Raw genomic sequence first — 17,336 nt, forward strand, 5'->3', positions numbered from 1 at the left:
AAATTTCTTCCTCAAATTAAGGCCGGTGTTTGATATTAGTAGACTTCTCTTGGCCGGAAATGCCTTTTTTGCCATAGCGAGTCTGCTTTTGATGTCCTCCTTGCTCCGTCCGTCATTGGTTATTTTACTGCCTAGGTAGCTGAATTCCTTAACTTCATTGACTTCGTAACCATCAATCCTGATGTTAAGTTTCTCGCTGTTCTCATTTCTACTACTTCTCAATACCTTCGTCTTTCTCCGATTTACTCTCAAACCATACTGTGTACTCATTAGACTGTTCATTCCGTTCAGCAGATCATTTAATTCTTCTTCACTTTCACTCAGGATAGCAATGTCATCAGCGAATCGTATCATTGATATCCTTTCACCTTGTATTTTAATTCCACTCCTGAACCTTTCTTTTATTTCCATCATTGCTTCCTCGATGTGCAGATTGAAGAGTAGGGGGGAAAGCTACAGCCTTGTCTTACACCCTTCTTAATACGAGCACTTCGTTCTTGATCGTCCACTCTTATTATTCGCTCTTGGTTGTTGTACATATTGTATATGACCCGTTTCTCCCTATAGCTTACCCCTAACCCCTACTTTTTTCAGAATCTCTAACAGCTTGTCCCAGTTTATATTGTCGAACGCTTTTTCGAGGTCGACAAATCCTATGAAAGTGTCTTGATTTTTCTTTAGCCTAGCTTCCGTTATTAGCCGTAACGTCAGAATTGCCTCTCTCGTCCCTTTACTTTTCCTAAAGCCAAACTGATCGTCACCTAGCGCTTTCTCAATTTTCTTTTCTATTCTTCTGTATATTATTCTTGTAAGCAGCTTCGATGCATGAGCTGTTAAGCTGATTGTGCGAGAATTCTCGCACTTGTCAGCTCTTGCCGTCTTCGGAATTGTGTGGATGATGCTTTTCCGAAAGTCAGATGGTATATCGCCAGACTCATATATTCTACACACCAACGTATGTAGTCGTTTTGTTGCCACTTCCCCCAATGATTTTAGAAATTCTGATGGAATGTTATCTATCCCTTCTGCCCTATTTGACCGTAAGTCCTCCAAAGATCTTTTAAATTTCGATTCTAATACTGGATCCCCTATCTCTTCTAAATCGACTCCTGTTTCTTCTTCAATCACATCAGACAAATCTTCACCCTCATAGAGGCTTTCAATGTATTCTTTCTACCTATCTGCTCTCTCCTCTGCATTTAACAGTGGAATTCCCGTTGCACTCTTAATGTTACCACCGTTGTTTTGACTTTCCTGTATGCTGAGTGTGTCCTTCCGACAATCATATCTTTTTCGATGTCTTCACATTTTTTCCTGCAGCCATTTCGTCTTAGCTTCCCTGCACTTCCTATTTATTTCATTCCTCAGCGACTTGTATTTCTGTATTCCTGATTTTCCCGGAACATGTTTTTACTTCCTCCTTTCATCAATCAACTGATGTATTTCTTCTGTTACCCATGGTTTCTTCGCAGCTACCTTCTTTGTACCTATGTTTACCTTCCCAACTTCTGTGATGGCCCTTTTTAGAGATGTCCATTCCTCTTCAACTGTACTGCCTACTGCGCTATTCCTTATTGATGTATCTATAGCGTTAGAGAACGTCAAACGTATCTCGTCATTCCTTAGCACTTCCGTATCCCACTTCTTTGCGTATTGATTCTTCCTGACTAATGTCTTGAACTTCAGCCTACTCTTCATCACTACTATATTGTGATCTGAGTCTATATCTGCTACTGGGTACGTCTTACAATCCAGTATCTGATTTCGGAATCTATGTCTGACCATGATGTAATCTAATTTAAATCTTCCCGTATCTCCCGGCCTTTTCCAAGTATACCTCCTCCTGCTGTGATTCTTGAACAGGGTATTCGCTATTACTAGCTGAAACTTGTTACAGAACTCAATTAGTCTTTCTCCTCTTTCATTCCTTGTCCCAAGCCCATATTCTCCTGTAGCCTTTTCTTCTACTCCTTCCCCTACAACTGCATTCCAGTCGCCCATGACTATTAGATTTTCGTCCCCCTTTACGTACTGCATTACCCTTTCAATATCCACATAAGCTTTCTCTATCTGTTCATCTTCAGCTTGCGACGTCGGCATGTATACCTGAACTATCGTTGTCGGTGTTGGTCTGCTGTCGATTCTGATTAGAACAACCCAGTCACTGAACTGTTCACAGTAACACACCCTCAGCCCTACCTTCCTATTCATAACGAATCCTACACCTGTTATACCATTTTCTGCTGCTGTTGATATTACCCGATACTCATCTGACCAGAAATCCTTGTCTTCCTTCCACTTCACTTCACTGACCCCTACTATATCTAGATTGAGCCTTTGCATTTCCCTTTTCAGATTTTCTAGTTTCCCTACCACGTTCAAGCTTCTGACATTCCACGCCCCGACTCGTAGAACGTTATCCTCTCTTTGATTATTCAATATTTTTCTCATAGTAACCTCCCCCTTGGCAGTCCCCTCCCGGAGATCCGAATGGGGGACTATTCCGGAATCTTTTGCCAATGGAGAGATTATCATGACACTTCTTCAATTACAGGCCACATGTCCTGTGGATACACGTTACGTGCCTTTAATGCAGTGGTTTCCATTGCCTTCTGCATCCTCATGTCGTTGATCATTGCTGATTCTTCTGCCTTTAGGGGCATATTTCCCACCCCTAGGGCAAGAGAGTGCCCTGAACCTCTATCCGTTCCTCCGCCCTCTTTGACAAGGCCGTTGGCAGAATGAGGCTGACTTCCTATGCCGGAAGTCTTCGGCCGCCAGTGCAGATTATTTATCAAAATTTAGGTAGTGGCGGGGATCGAACCCGGGACCGAAGACGTTTTGATTATGAATCAAAGACGCTACCCCTAGACCAGTTTTTTTTTTTTATAAAACCTTTATTAAAAAAAACAATGTTACACATTGCAAATACATACTAAGTTATACATACATGAAGTTATTTAAACAAAGCGGTTTGATCATTTCAGTTGCGCTGACATTAAGGAAAGACAACAGAAGATTGTGTTACTGACAAAATCACCAGAAAGAATTAAATTAAACATAAATACTTGAGAATGGCGGAAAGGAGATATATAATAAAGTTGACTAGCCTTCCAACTACACTTTCTGGACATTAATTGAATCTAAGTATTTGAAGTGATCAGATCTATATAATCAGTCTTTCACTGCAAAAATGAACAGGGCAATGTGCCAGCCATTGAATATTACATTTATCGGATAGTATCTTATGGTTTTAACCAATCGATAAGGAGATTTCTATAAAAACTGTCTATTTCCAAATTTCTAGTATAAGCCAATAATGCACCTTTCATGATTTGTGTTTGGCACTATTAGACACACAATCTCAATGTCACATAAGTTCTGTACATTAGATTATAAATTTCAAAAAACTGCTCTCTGAAGTAGAGAAAGCACATATCATAAATATACTGTAAAATCTTAAATAGTATCCTTAAGGTAACTACAATACATCACTGTCAACACAGTCTTCTTTTTTATATTAACCAATGCCCATTCTTTCAAATACAATTTTTAGCATATTACCGAACTTTTTCTTGTGATTCGAATAGCTTCTAATTTTGTGGAACTCACACAGCATGTGTACCTTGAACTCTATGATGCTACCGGATCCTAATTTGTTAAGGACGTAGTTAACAAAATTTCCCAGCAACCAGTACACAGCGTTATTTTTTGCTTCTGGGAAATAGCGTGCTTCAGGCCTGTGTATCGATGACAGCGATATATACTCAGGGGATGTTCTTGTAATCAGAGCGATTTGCTCCCGGATCCACTTCCAACTATTCATGTGACCACTGCAAGTATATCGATGAATTACTGTGTCAACTAGATGACATTGTTGACATAAATTTGTTTCACAGAGTCCGATTGCGTGCAGTCTTTCATTGGTGCTAACTATGTTGTTAACTGTCTTGTACCATGACGTTTTTATATTAGACGTGAGCACATTAGAACTAATGTTTTTCCAAATCTCAGTCCACTCAATGTTTGGAAACTGTCGTTCTATTTTGTTTCTTCCTTCGCTTTTCTTTCGTTCCCGCATTATGGCTCTCGATGTTAAGTGTCGGGACTGCCTGAGTTCGACACTGACATAACTAAACTCAACATAGAAAATCCTCACGTGCTGTAAGCGACTGTTGATATTCTGCACGTCAATCGGGGGAAGCAGGCTTGGAGGTTTAATGATGTCGAAAAGTTGGCTGGTTATGCTTTCTCGCGAGTCTCTTATTAAATTAACTTGCCTTTTGATAAAAAGAGCAGAGGCTTTATCCGTTATATCAGTTAATCCTAGTCCACCATTTTTAGGATCTAAAGTGGCTACTTTAGCAGGTACTCTGAACACTTCACCTCTCCACAAAAATTTTGTGATTTTGGACATTATTCTCCTCGCTATCATTCTCGGTATTGGAAACAGCTGGGCAGTATAATAAGCCTTAGCAAGGATGCATGAGTTGATATACTGTGTTCATTGAACTTGGTTCATATATCGAGTTAAATTCTCTACAATGGCTCCTTGCACTTTATCTGCTGCAACTTTCCAATTTAAAGCCGTCATTTTCATAGGGCATGCTGTCAGGGTGATCCCAAGTGTTTTATGTTGTCGGACTAAGTTTGCCCACTCGACGTTGATATTATCAAAACCTCTGAGATTTAACATCTTACTTTTTTTTCCGTTTGCATTGGCTCCAGATGCTCTACAGTACGAATCAATCACTGTTGCTAGCGTGGTTACCTCGTCATTATTCCTTATAATGACCCCTATATCGTCAGCATAGGCCCTTATAACTGTTTTGTTTCCTGATAATGTTAAGCCTTTTAATGTAGCATGGACATGTCGGAGGAAAGGTTCCAGCGAAATTGCGAAGAGCGACATGGACAGAGGACTTCCTTGTGGAACACCTCGTTGTATTTGCATCGGCCTGGATTGTTGACAATTCACCGCTATTTTAGCATTTATTCCAGTTGCTATGTTCTTAATCAACTGTATAACCCTATCGTTGAAACCTATTTTCTTCAAAGTCTGTAGAAGATATTCATGGTTTACTACATCGAACGCCTTATAAAAATCTAAAAACAATAAAGCACACTTTATGTTTGTTACAGAAGTTATTGCAATGATATCCCTGAATTCCGCTAGATTTTGAAAAATGGTTCTGCCTTGCGCACAGTTCTGATGTTGACAAATAATTTTATCTGTAAGGCATGAAATTCTCTTGTTTATTATTCTAGCTATTAATTTATAATCAGAATTCAGCAGTGAAATTGGACGAAAATTATTTAAATCTTTGTTTCCATTATTTTTTGGCACCAGAACAATTTTACTCTCCTTAAACTCAGCCGGAATCATTTTACCCTGAATAACCTCATTTACAATGTCCGTGATTTTCGCACCCACTATTGGCCAGTAACGGATGTAAAATTCTGCCGGCAGACCATCCGGTCCTGGGGATTTTTTTGGTGGCGAGGCGCACAGAGTCTCATACACGTCTTCTTCACTGACAACCTCGAGAAAATTTTCGTTGTCATCGTCTGTCAGCTGTGGGGCTAGGATGTCAAGGAATTCTTCCAAGGAAGCATCACTACTTTGATGTACAGAATATAGCTCGCAATAATAGCGATAAATCTCGTCCATGATATCCTGCTGGGTTCTGAGAATCGTGCCGTGTTTTGTTCGAATTTCTTCAATAAAAGTCCTTCTCCCGTTTTTCGTATGCTTCACTAAATGATATAGGGAAGTAGTTTCATCTGCTGACACCGAATTTGCCTTCGATTTTATTTTCAACCCTTCCATTTGACTTCTCTTGATATTAAGTAACTTGGCTTTGACTTTTTGATGTCTGCTATCCGAAGTGAGGAACCTGCTGAGACTTGATCATATAGATCTCTCAAAACGGAATAGTAATACTCTATAGTGCATTTCATTTCCCTTGCGCTCTGGGCACTGTATTGAATAAGAACTTTCCTCAACTTTGGCTTTGCCATTTTAATCCACCAGTCAATAGCAGTGGCATATCTACTACGGGCTCGCAGGCATATTGCCAATGTTTCTTTAATCAGATCTTCTAAATCATGATTAACTAACAAGGAAGTGTTCAAATTCCACTGATTCTTGAATCGGCGAACCGGCTGTCTTGTTAGATTTATGCAAGCTAAGACACTTGAATGGTCTGAAAAGTACGTAGGAATGGTTTCTACTTTTGTCACGGAAGTTACAAGATTTTTAGAAATATATAGTCTATCAATCCTGCTACGTGATGTTGCCGTGACATAAGTGAACTCAACAATGGAGGGGTATTTGATTTCCCATATATCCTTTAATTCTAAACCAGTAACTAATTGTTTTAGTTCACTTGAAAAATTAAAATTAGGTAACTGATCTTTTCGATTTAAAACACAATTAAAATCACCTCCAAGTAATAACTGTCTTGGTGATTTCCTTAACAAGTATATCAAGTCGTCTTTGAAGAAACGTGCCCTGTCAGCTCGATGAGAACTTCCTGAAGGGGCGTACAAGTTGATGATAGTCACATCATAGATATTTAGTCCTATTCCCCTTCCGGATTCCAGTCGTTCCACCTCGCTTACTGTAATCCCTTCCCTTACCAAAATAGCTGTTCCAACACTTGTTTCGGGAGACACATCTATGTAACTGGCAAAACCTGGAATTACCAAATCCGAAATTAGTACTTCTTGTAACAGGGCAATATCAGTCGCGGATTCGTACAAAAATTCCTTAAGGGCCGATAATTTCAAACCGGTCGTGATTTTATTTATGTTTATAGTGGTGACAGAATAAGATTGCGTCATTGTGCTGTCACTATGTAGTTGTTTTGTTGAACTAATTTAGTTTACTGTGGTTCAGTTAAGCTGTAACAGTTTTCTCGGAAGGCTGAACATGGAATAACACTTCAATCAGTTTATTAGTTACTGTCCCGTTTTTTTTCTACTTCTGATGTTTTCTCTTGTACCGCAAGCAGACTGATTTCCTGGTAAACTTTCTGATTTTTCCTCCAGTGATTCGTGTACGACCGTTTCGGACTGAACATTCTTTGGGCTTGGGTCGCCCCTACTGGATTTTCCCTTCCCTTGGTTACGAGCTACATTCTCATTTGGTTGCGTCGGTATTTTACTTCGCGGCTTATCTGGAGCTGGAGCAGCAGCAGACGCTTTAGCAATTTCGGTTGCCGGCGCCTGCCCTGAGGTGTTGACCGTGATTTCAGTTTGGCCACCACTTCCTCATTCTTTATTAATTTCACTCACTTTCTGATCGAGGGAAACAAATGGAGACTGCAGTTTTGCATCCTCTCCCTGAATTTGTTTATTAACAGATAGATTCTGATCTTTGCAATCGGCTACTGCACCTGTTGTTTCTTGCAAATTAATGCTGCTTACACCCCTTTCATTTTCTGGTACCGTATGTGTATTATCTTTCTGTTCATTAGTTTCCATTCGCATTTTGCCTTCAGGTTCCTCTGCCTTCTCATCGCACTGTTTTTGCTTGCGAAGTGAGGGAGTGGGACAAGACAGTTCGTCCTCTGAACAACTATCAGTTATCTCCAGAGGTCGTTTTTTCGGTTGCATTTCAGTTTCACGAGTAGTGGCAACGGGGTTTCCTTTTGTTGTTAACGGGGGAAATTGACTGTTATCGTGAAGGGAGACATCAGCTTGTCCCGCTGCGTTAACATCCTCAACCAGTTGTTCCGGGCTATTCTTTGGTAACAGATCATTTAAGGTAATCTTCTGACGCTGTATCAAATTACTTTTAAGCACAACAGTTCGCCGCGGACATTCCTGTCTGAAGTGGCCGGTTTCGTTACATATATGACATGTAGCTTCCTGACCTGTATAAACAATTTGTGCCTTATACCCACAAACAGTTATGTGAGACGGAATATTCGTCTTAACGTCCATCTCTACACAGCGGACCCCGTTAAAACACTGCAGTTTAAAGCGAGGCGACCATCTTTCATTTGCAATTGATTTAACGTCTCCGTAGTTTAAAAGAGCTTCCTTAATCTTATCATTTTCAATTTCAATGGGGAGATTCAAGACACGAACGGTTTTGTAATGAATGTCCGCTCTATAGATGGAAACCTTACTTTTATAACCATTTCTATGCACAAAATCTACTTCATAGCCCCACTTTCGTAACACTTCATCAACAGTCGAAGCACTGATTAACTTGACAAAAACACAGTATTTTTCCCGATCCAGTTGCCAGGTATGAACGGTTTCAGAATTTAGACCAATTACCTGTGTAATCCAGTCATCTATTTCCAGGGATGTCGGCTGAACAGGACGGGATTCTTTGTCAAAAGCAAATACCAGAGTATTCTTCCTGAGGTTTGTAGCCATGGTTAATCCAGCGAAGCAATTTCGGTTAAACAACCGAAATTCCAAGTAGCAGCAGCAAGACCAGAAAGAGCGATCAGATCACAAGGAACAGGAACGAACACGGATATTAACGGACGGACGGCACTCGGCGAAGCACAAGTACAGCGATGTAAACACTGAAGTGCAGCGCAACAGTTAACAGCGGCCACTCGCGAGCGCGGCTGAAACGGAACTGTGGGTAACTGATAAAAACAAATCAAATTTCTTTCAACAAATGGAAATTTTATTCCTAAATGCCTTTTTTTAGAAACAGATTTAAAATTATAATCAGAAAGCACTCTCTAAATATCAAGTTACAATTTATTGAGAGGCAGAAAAAACAAATTTTTGACAGTATGAGCTTTCGGGCTGAGAACCTTGCCGCTCCCTTTTGAGATGGCCGTAGTTACGACCGCTCACAACAACCTCTGAAAGACTACACTGGTTCAAATCTGCAACACACCAGATTACTTTAAATTAAAACTTTTAACAACTCACACAAGTTCATAAACTATGCACCCTGTAGGAGGCATGGAAATGGTACAAAACTCTAACACTAAAAGATTAACTTGCCACCGAAGGTGCAGATTGATTAAAAAAAAAACAACAAAAAAAAAACGCTTACGGTGGAAGGGTGGCAACTTTATATACTAAAATAACCATTTAAATTAAAACCCATGAAATGCAGTCTTACATGAAATGTACAATGTTAGCCAAACATACTCTACATTACACATATACCTCCTCTCAAGATAATAGGCAAGATAACAACATATTTCAGGAATTCGGCCGTTACACTTCAAGCAATAAATTCGTTAACACCGAATCCAACAAACATGGCAGAGGCAGCTATTAACGTACGGCACACACACAGACAGACAGACAGACAGACAGACCCTAACTGCCTAACAAATGCGGACGAGAGACAGACGAGCAAGCTGGGGACGAGAGACTGACCAAGAAAACATGTAGAATTTAACAAGTAAATGAAACACTATATCACGAATCACTTCTAATAAACAGCGATGTCTGGCGAAGACCTGGCGCAGCACCCCCAAAACGATCTCCTGAATCGTCCGCTGCCAGCCGCTTCAATGGACGCAGGAAGGCGCGCCGATCTCCCGTCTCACGGCGTCGCAGCTCGCACCGGTCAGACCGATGTCGTGGGTTGGCTCCTGTTGCTCTCGTGTCGGCCGCGAAGCCACTACCCCTCGCTATACGGCGTGGCCCACCGGACTGACGTGGCGACCTCACATGCGCCGACGCTCAAGACGGGCAGTTGATCTTGTGTCTCAGTGCGCGACCGACCAGCCGATCGATCCAACTGCCAATGACGATAGCCTGAACAAACTCGAGCAGACTGGCGGCCTAAACATACTAGCACTCCGGACGACAGACTGACTGCCCCACACTGACCTGGCTGACCAATTGACCCATTGGCGAGCTCATAGCGCCCCTTAAATGCACGTCTACAGGCAACCTTTGCTCTTTCCCAGCAGAGGGAGACACCAAAGCTGCGATTGCCACAGCGGCGCCACCGCCAGAAACGGAGGGCAACTGCTTCACACTACGCGCTGTGGCGCGCTCTTCAAAACAGCAATTTTACCATGGCTCAGTCATTTGGGCGGGTCGTTCTTGTTTGCAACTGTTTCCAGTTTACGTCGCAAGAGTTATACGTGGTTCAGTGATGCTCGTCCACGGTCCCATGAATATTCAGCAAAGTCGCATTACAGCGAAGAATTTTGGGTGTTCAGGGCCATCTAGTGTTACAGATGGCGACTCTTCGATCCTAGACGACATGTTCTCTCTTGGCACTGCTCGCATTGCCCACGACTGGTTTTAAGAGCACGAGCAAGAATTGTCGCTGCTCCCCTGGCCGCCACAGTCGCCACACCTCAATGTTATTGAGCCTTTATGGTCTAGCTCGGACAGAAGGGAATGTTATTGCTATGCACCTCCATCATCATTGCCTGAACTTGCTTCTGTTTTGAAGGAAGAGTAGTATGAGATACCCTTGAAAACCGAACAGGAAGCTGTTTGGAGTGCCAACGGTTTTGCTACATCATATTAGGGTTGGTAATGTGTTTTTGGTATTGCCGTATTTTGTCCAGCCCCTGTGCGTCCCTTTGTTGATGGGAGGGTTAACCTCGCTATGTTGCCTGTCCTCGAGCACGTGGCGGTGTTTGCAGACGCGCCGCGGTGCCGGCCGGGCCACGAGGAGGCGCGCGTCGGCGCCGTGCGCCACGAGGCGGTGTCGGCGCTGTGCGAGGTGGACGCCGACCCCGGCGGCGAGGCGGTGCGCTTCAGCTGGACGCTGCAGCGCGGCCGCGACGTGCTGCCTCTGCCCGCCTCCCGCGCCGCGGCGCGCGGCGCCGCCTCCGAGCTGCGCTACACTCCCGCCGCCGAGACCGACTTCGGCACGCTCGCCTGCTGGGCCTCCAACAGCGTCGGCCGCCAGGACCGGCCCTGCCTCTTCCACATCGTCCACGGTCGTAAGTACACGCATCCAACTTCTGTTTCCTCACTTTTACGTCTACATCTGAACTACCTAAGCCACCGAGAACTGTATGGCCGAGGGGGTGTACTGTAGTTGGAGATGTTCCAGCTCACGCACCCGCACGAGGGCTGGTGGCTGGACACGGGCGTAGGTGTGCAGCGCTATGCAAACGGATTAATTTCAGGCAGTCTTGCAACCAGGCCGTATGATACGTGATGTAACTCCACTGGCGGAGCGCCCGCGAACAGGAGTGGCTGAACAACTCATGCATGTGCAAAACATTTGCACTAAAGAAGTCTAGTGAACTAGCTGCACCCGCCTACGAGCAGAATGAGAGATGGACACGGACTCCGTTGCCACTTGCGTCAACTTTGGAACAGCCTACCTGTACCACATTCACACAATGTTGCGTGTTTGTCTTGAGCAGGGCCATAACCAGCGGATGGCGAACTGATTGAAAATAAAACAATAAAGAAAGCTTAATAATTAAGCAGGAGAGGCTCATGGTCATTTCTCCTACACCTCGTGTGCCTACCTTCCACCGGCGAGAAGAAGCCTTCCCTTCAGCCAATGGCCTTAAAATATTGTCACAGTGGCTGCTTTGATCTAGAGGACTTTACAGCATCTGAAATGAAATACCGGCGAAGTAGACTTAGATTGCTGCAAATAGGCAACAGCATGACACTCCTCCGACGCCAGTTGCGCGCCTGTGGCCAGCTAGGAATAATTCGTAGCTATTCTCTGTAAAGGAATATTTTTACATAAATATTGATATGTGCTACTATTGCCGAACCGAGCGCCTTAGAGTGACCTTTTGCCATTCTATTCACGCATGTGTTAAGGCTGCATCCATCCGTGATCAACGACGCAAACCAAGACAGCTCAAAAACATAAGCACCCTTTGTAGCTACAGATCACCTTCAAATTTCATAGCATGATACTGAACGGTCCCTAGTGGTTCCAACCTGTACACCAGAGCAAAGATAGCGGTCGCACTGCACTCCAGAGCGCTACGATCACGTTCTGTGGGGACGCAGACCCAGAATACTCTTAGAGAGTAATGGCAGCAGCGTCAAAGATGTCAATAACGTTCTCCTCTTGTTCATCACACTGAGAACTGAGGTTCTCGACCACGAAATATGCGGCAGTCAACACCCCAGCAAAATGGGTGGTTTCAGTCACTACCTTTATGCCACTCTCTGAGGTTTCTGTGTCGATTCTGAGCGATGGCGTATCTGAGATCTTATTCTTAGCCACCCAAAAGAAAACAGAGCAAACGCATTGTGTCGCGGATTTGAGCGCCATCGCAGAGACTTCAAAAGAAGTGGTAAAATGTGGGTAAGTGGTGATGTGACGAGCTCTCCCTAGTGTGAAACGTCCGCGGTGGCGTTCAGCAAAATTGTAGAGTAGTTCGGTGACTATGTGACGCCATTAATCCACCATACATTTCAAATGAATTTAAGACTTACAGCTATTTATTTGCGTGTGTTTTGTCCACACCTTGCGTTGCCCTAGGATGACGTCACAAGGCGCCTCGTTTCCTCAGCTTTAGAGAGGACTATTGTAGGCAACTTTAACTCGAATTTCAAACTTCTACGTCGCAGTGAGAAACAATTACCGGTTTCAAAAAAATGGTACTTTAATTCTGTCGTGCAGAATTTTTAGCTATGAAGATAATCCAGAGTGATTGAAACGTGTCATGTAATTTCCAATGCGTATCTGATACTGAAACAAAATGAAATTTTTTTTTAATGGAAAAATGGATAATATTTTCCCATGAACAAATTAAAAATAGGTTAAATTCCTCGGTTTCGATAAAGGTTCTCTGCATAAAATGAATGCGGGAGCCGGAACACCCTTTTCAGTTTATCTCAACTTGGAACAGTCTCATACAACTAACAATCTACTAGGATTTTTTTTTTTTGGCCATCAGTCTACTGACTGGTTTGATGCGGCCCGCCACAAATTCCTTTCCTGTGCTAACCTCTTCATCTCAGGGTAGCACTTGCAACCTACGTCCTCAATTATTTGCTTGACGTATTCCAATCTCTGTCTTCCTCTACAGTTTTTGCCCTCTAAAGCTCCCTCTAGTACCATGGAAGTCATTCCCTCATGTCTTAGCAGATGTCCTATCATCCTGTCCCTTCTCCTTATCAGTGTTTTCCACATATTCCTTTCCTCTCCCATTCTGCGTAGAACCTCCTCATTCCTTATCTGTCCACCTAATTTTCAACATTCGTCTATCGCACCACATCTCAAATGCTTCGATTCTCTTCTGTTCCGGTTTTCCCACAGTCCATGTTTCACTACCATACAATGCTGTACTCCAGACGTACAGTCGTGGACAAAACGAGCGAGACCCCTCGCCTGTTCGTTATGCTGATCCGCACAGCTATAAAGTCTGCTATACAGTATAACAGGCAAGGCGACGAAGTGCTACCAACATACTATGCAAGTTCACTCAGCTGATGTGCTGAGATAGCTAGCACTGGCGAAACTCGCGTTTCGAAGACGCCACAGCATCGTCTGCCACCACTTCGTGCGAAACGAAATACCTCAAGTATAAGCCAATGTGTTGTATTCGCATATCGGTGACTATGACTTGGATCTAAACTGTGGTTATGGATAGTACGTATGCTCAGATTGCGAATCTAACATCATGAATGAAGACAAGGGGAATTGAATTAGGCGTCCTTCCTCTTCCGTAACATCAAATATATTTCAATTATTTTTTCTTAAATGAACTGCGCAGAAAATCATACACCAGAAGTGAATAACTTTTTAGCAACACCAGATGATAGCAACAGCTTGCCGGCGCGCGTTAGCCGAGCGCTCAACGGCGTCGTATCGGGGACCGCGCGGCTCCTTGCACCGTCAGTTCGAATCCTTCCCCGGCATAGATGTGTGTTAGGTTAGGTAGGTTGAAGTAGTTCTACGTCTAGAGGACTGATGACCTAAGCAGTTTGGTGGCATACTTCTTAGAGCCATTTTTTGACCTTTCGCGTAAATTTTCTTTACATAAACGGCCGTACCTTTAGATTGCGTTGACATAGCTCACGTTTTTACACCACTAAGGGGCCGTATACCGCAGGACGTGTGATACATTTCCGCTTATTATGTCCACCCGTACTCGAGGTAAACGGGTTTTAAGGGTTGGGTGGACAGATAGACGGTCAAGAAAGCGAGGCTAGTAGGGTACCATTTTTACCGATTTACGCGACGAAATAATAACAACGAAAATAGCTACCACAGTTAGTGAAGATGAGGGCCGCATAATAATTTCCCCTACTCTTTATTCGAAATGTTCCAGTTGCAGTCGATACATCAGCATATTAACCGTAGCTACGTTTTCGATCCAAATCACGTTTACAGGAATGCAAATAAAATCCATTTGTGTACAATAGATCCCACTATTAATGCCACCGCGTTTTAGATGTGAGAGCATTCCCATTGCTAGCTACCTTAAGGAATACTTCGGCTAATGAACGTTTTCTGGCTGTGGCACGTCTGATGGAGAATTCGAAACATTGTAGAAAACGTTTGGCAGCTACGTCGCCGTTTATTTCCTGGGGTGGTGCAGAATTATCCTACTAAATTTACTCACTTTATTTCACATAAGCGGTGACATAAAGGTAGACAGTTCATGTTTTTGAGTCCAGAAAGCTCTATACAACAGAAACTGCAGACCATTTTGCCATTTTCACTGCGAAATTTCCTGCTAATTCATGTCTGGGGTAATAATACAGGGCTGTTTACCTGGGTTCTCTGGTAGCGTAGTGAAAGGTGTTTGCTACTGCAAGGGAGGTCTGGTCTGTTTTCGGTTCTGATCTCGATGGAGGCAGATAGACCATCAGTAAAGGAATTTTAAGAAATTATCGTTCCCCCAATACGTTTTATTGCTACCTTTACTCTGTATCGGCGCCCTGTGGATGTCGATATGAAACTCTTGTAGAAAATGGCTCTGAGCACTATGGGACTTAACATCTGTGGTCATCAGTCCCCTAGAACTTAGAACTACTTAAACCTAACTAACCTAAGGACATCACACATATCCATGCCCGAGGCAGGATTCGAACCTGCGACCATAGCGGTCACGTGGTTCCAGACTGAAGCGCCTAGAACCTTACGGCCACACCGGCCGGCAAACTCTTGTAGAATTTCATACTTGTTACTGCCGACTTTTTCCTCTTCTGTCAATAACTGAATTGACTTAAGTGTTGCTCTGAATGATTTTTAACTGAATTTGCACACTTTCATGGTAGGTCAGCAACGGTAATCCAGTATGACTGGTCTGAACGTTGACACAGACCATTTCGCGACCGAATGAGCATAATATTTTGCTAATTCGTAACGATCTGGGGTACTTTGTCTTACTAAAACCGTTATGTTATGTTATCTCGATAAAGTGAAATTCATTTTTACTAGTACAGTTCATATTAATTAGCTTTTCTTCTTTCATTTATATCTTATATTTAGGTGTTGTGGTTAACACACTAACCGCCGGCCGTAGTGGCCGAGCGGTTCTAGGCGCTACAGTCTGGAACCGCGCGACTGCTACGGTCGCAGGTTCAAATCCTGCCTCGGGAATGGATGTGTGTGATGTCCTTAGGTTAGTTAGGTTTAAGTAGTTCTAAGTTCTAGGGGACTGATGACCTCAGAAGTTAAGTCCCATAGTGCTCAGAGACATTTTTTAAAACACTAATCACCATTAATATAGTCTTACACATGATTGAAAACAGTCTGACGAATTTCGGATAGTTTTTCAATATCACGCCTGTGTATAGTATGTTGGTAGCACTTCGTCGCTTTGCGTGTTATGCTGTGTAGCAGACTTTAAAGGTGTGCGGATCAGCATAACGAAAAGGCGAGGGGCTCTCGCTCGTTTTGTCCACGACTGAACATCCTCAGAAATTTCTTCTTCAAATTAGGCCGGTATTTGATATTAGTAGACTTCTCTTGGCCAGAAATGCCTTTTTTGCCATAGCGAGTCTGCTTTTGATGTCCTCCTTGCTCCGTCCGTCATTGGTTATTTTACTGCCTAGGTAGCAGAATTCCTTAACTTGATTGACTTCGTGACCATCAATCCTGATGTTAAGTTTCTCGCTGTTCTCATTTCTACTACTTCTCATTACCTTCGTATTTCTCCGATTTACTCTCAAACCATACTGTGTACTCATTAGACTGTTCATTCCGTTCAGCAGATCATTTAATTCTTCTTCACTTTCACTCAGGATAACAAACATCAGCGAATCGTATCATTGATATCCTTTCACCTTGTACTTTAATTCCACTCCTGAACCTTTCCTTTATTTCTATCATTGCTTCCTCGATGTACAGATTGAAGAGAAGGGACGAAAGGCTACAGCCTTGTCTTACACCCTTCTTAATAGGATATTGGACTGAAAAGACAAAACTTTGCAACAGCTGTCGCAGCTCCCATTACCAGAGCATGAAAAAAATGCCTAGATGTACACTCTCGTTTCACACATAATAAGGGAAAATCTTGCATATGAACTTCGTGTTCTTTCACTAAAAGAGTCATCCGTGGTAGAGATTACCCGCACTTAATGCGTGAAACTTCCCACATGTTACAGCTCAGCAATCGTCTACTTTGCGGCTCATATTCCAGGACACCGAAACAATGTCGTCCATCCTGACTTTCTAATGACCGATCTGTCCCGTTTTCCATAACCTCTTGGAATATAAGACGCTTCAACGGTGCCGCCCGCAGTTGACAGTGGCTTTCCAGTGTAAAAACACAACGTCGCGCAGGATGCTCAACAGAAGAAACGCAGACGACAATGTTATAGACCTGTAGTGCAGTTGGACAGGAACTGAGAAAAACAATTGGTTTTCCCTTGGTTGAAAAAATCATGACCATCGTATTAAGTTGTTGTTGTTGTTGTTGTGGTCTTCAGTCCTGAGACTGATTTGATGCAGCTCTTCACGCTACTCTATCCCGTGCAAGCTTCTTCATCTCCCAGTACCTACCGCAACCTACATCCTTCTGTATCTGCTTAGTGTATTCATCTCTTGGTCTCCCTCTACGATTTTTACCCTCCACGCTGCCCTCCAATACTAAATTGGTGATTTCTTCATGCCTCAGAACATGTCCTACCAACCGATCCCTTCTTCTAGTCAAGTTGTGCCACAAACTTCTCTTCTCCCAAATCCTATTCAATACTTCCTCATTAGTAACGTGATCTACCCATCTAATCTTCAGCCTTCTTCTGTAGCACCACATTTCAAAAGCTTCTATTCGCTTCTGGTCCAAACTATCTATCGTCAATGCTTGACTTTCATACATGGCTACACTCCATGCAAAAATTGTCAAAAATGACTTCCTGACACTTAAAACTATACTCGATGTTAACAAATTTCTCTTCTTCAGAAATGCTTTCCTTGCCATTGCCATTCTACATTTTAT

General features: G+C 43.0%; 1 protein-coding gene across 1 annotated transcript in view; it reads left to right on the plus strand.

Annotated features, from left to right (window-relative positions):
* Nucleotides 1-17,336, plus strand: part of LOC126481985 (hemicentin-2) — a 1,625,790-nt gene that overhangs the window by 1,418,663 nt on the left and 189,791 nt on the right. The window contains exon 10 of the mRNA XM_050105950.1: nt 10,602-10,904. Within this exon, the coding sequence (XP_049961907.1) occupies nt 10,602-10,904 (303 nt within the window). The remainder of the gene's footprint in view (nt 1-10,601; nt 10,905-17,336) is intronic.

This window comes from Schistocerca serialis, chromosome 5 (assembly GCF_023864345.2).
Source record: "Schistocerca serialis cubense isolate TAMUIC-IGC-003099 chromosome 5, iqSchSeri2.2, whole genome shotgun sequence".
Classification (NCBI taxonomy): domain Eukaryota; kingdom Metazoa; phylum Arthropoda; class Insecta; order Orthoptera; family Acrididae; genus Schistocerca; species Schistocerca serialis.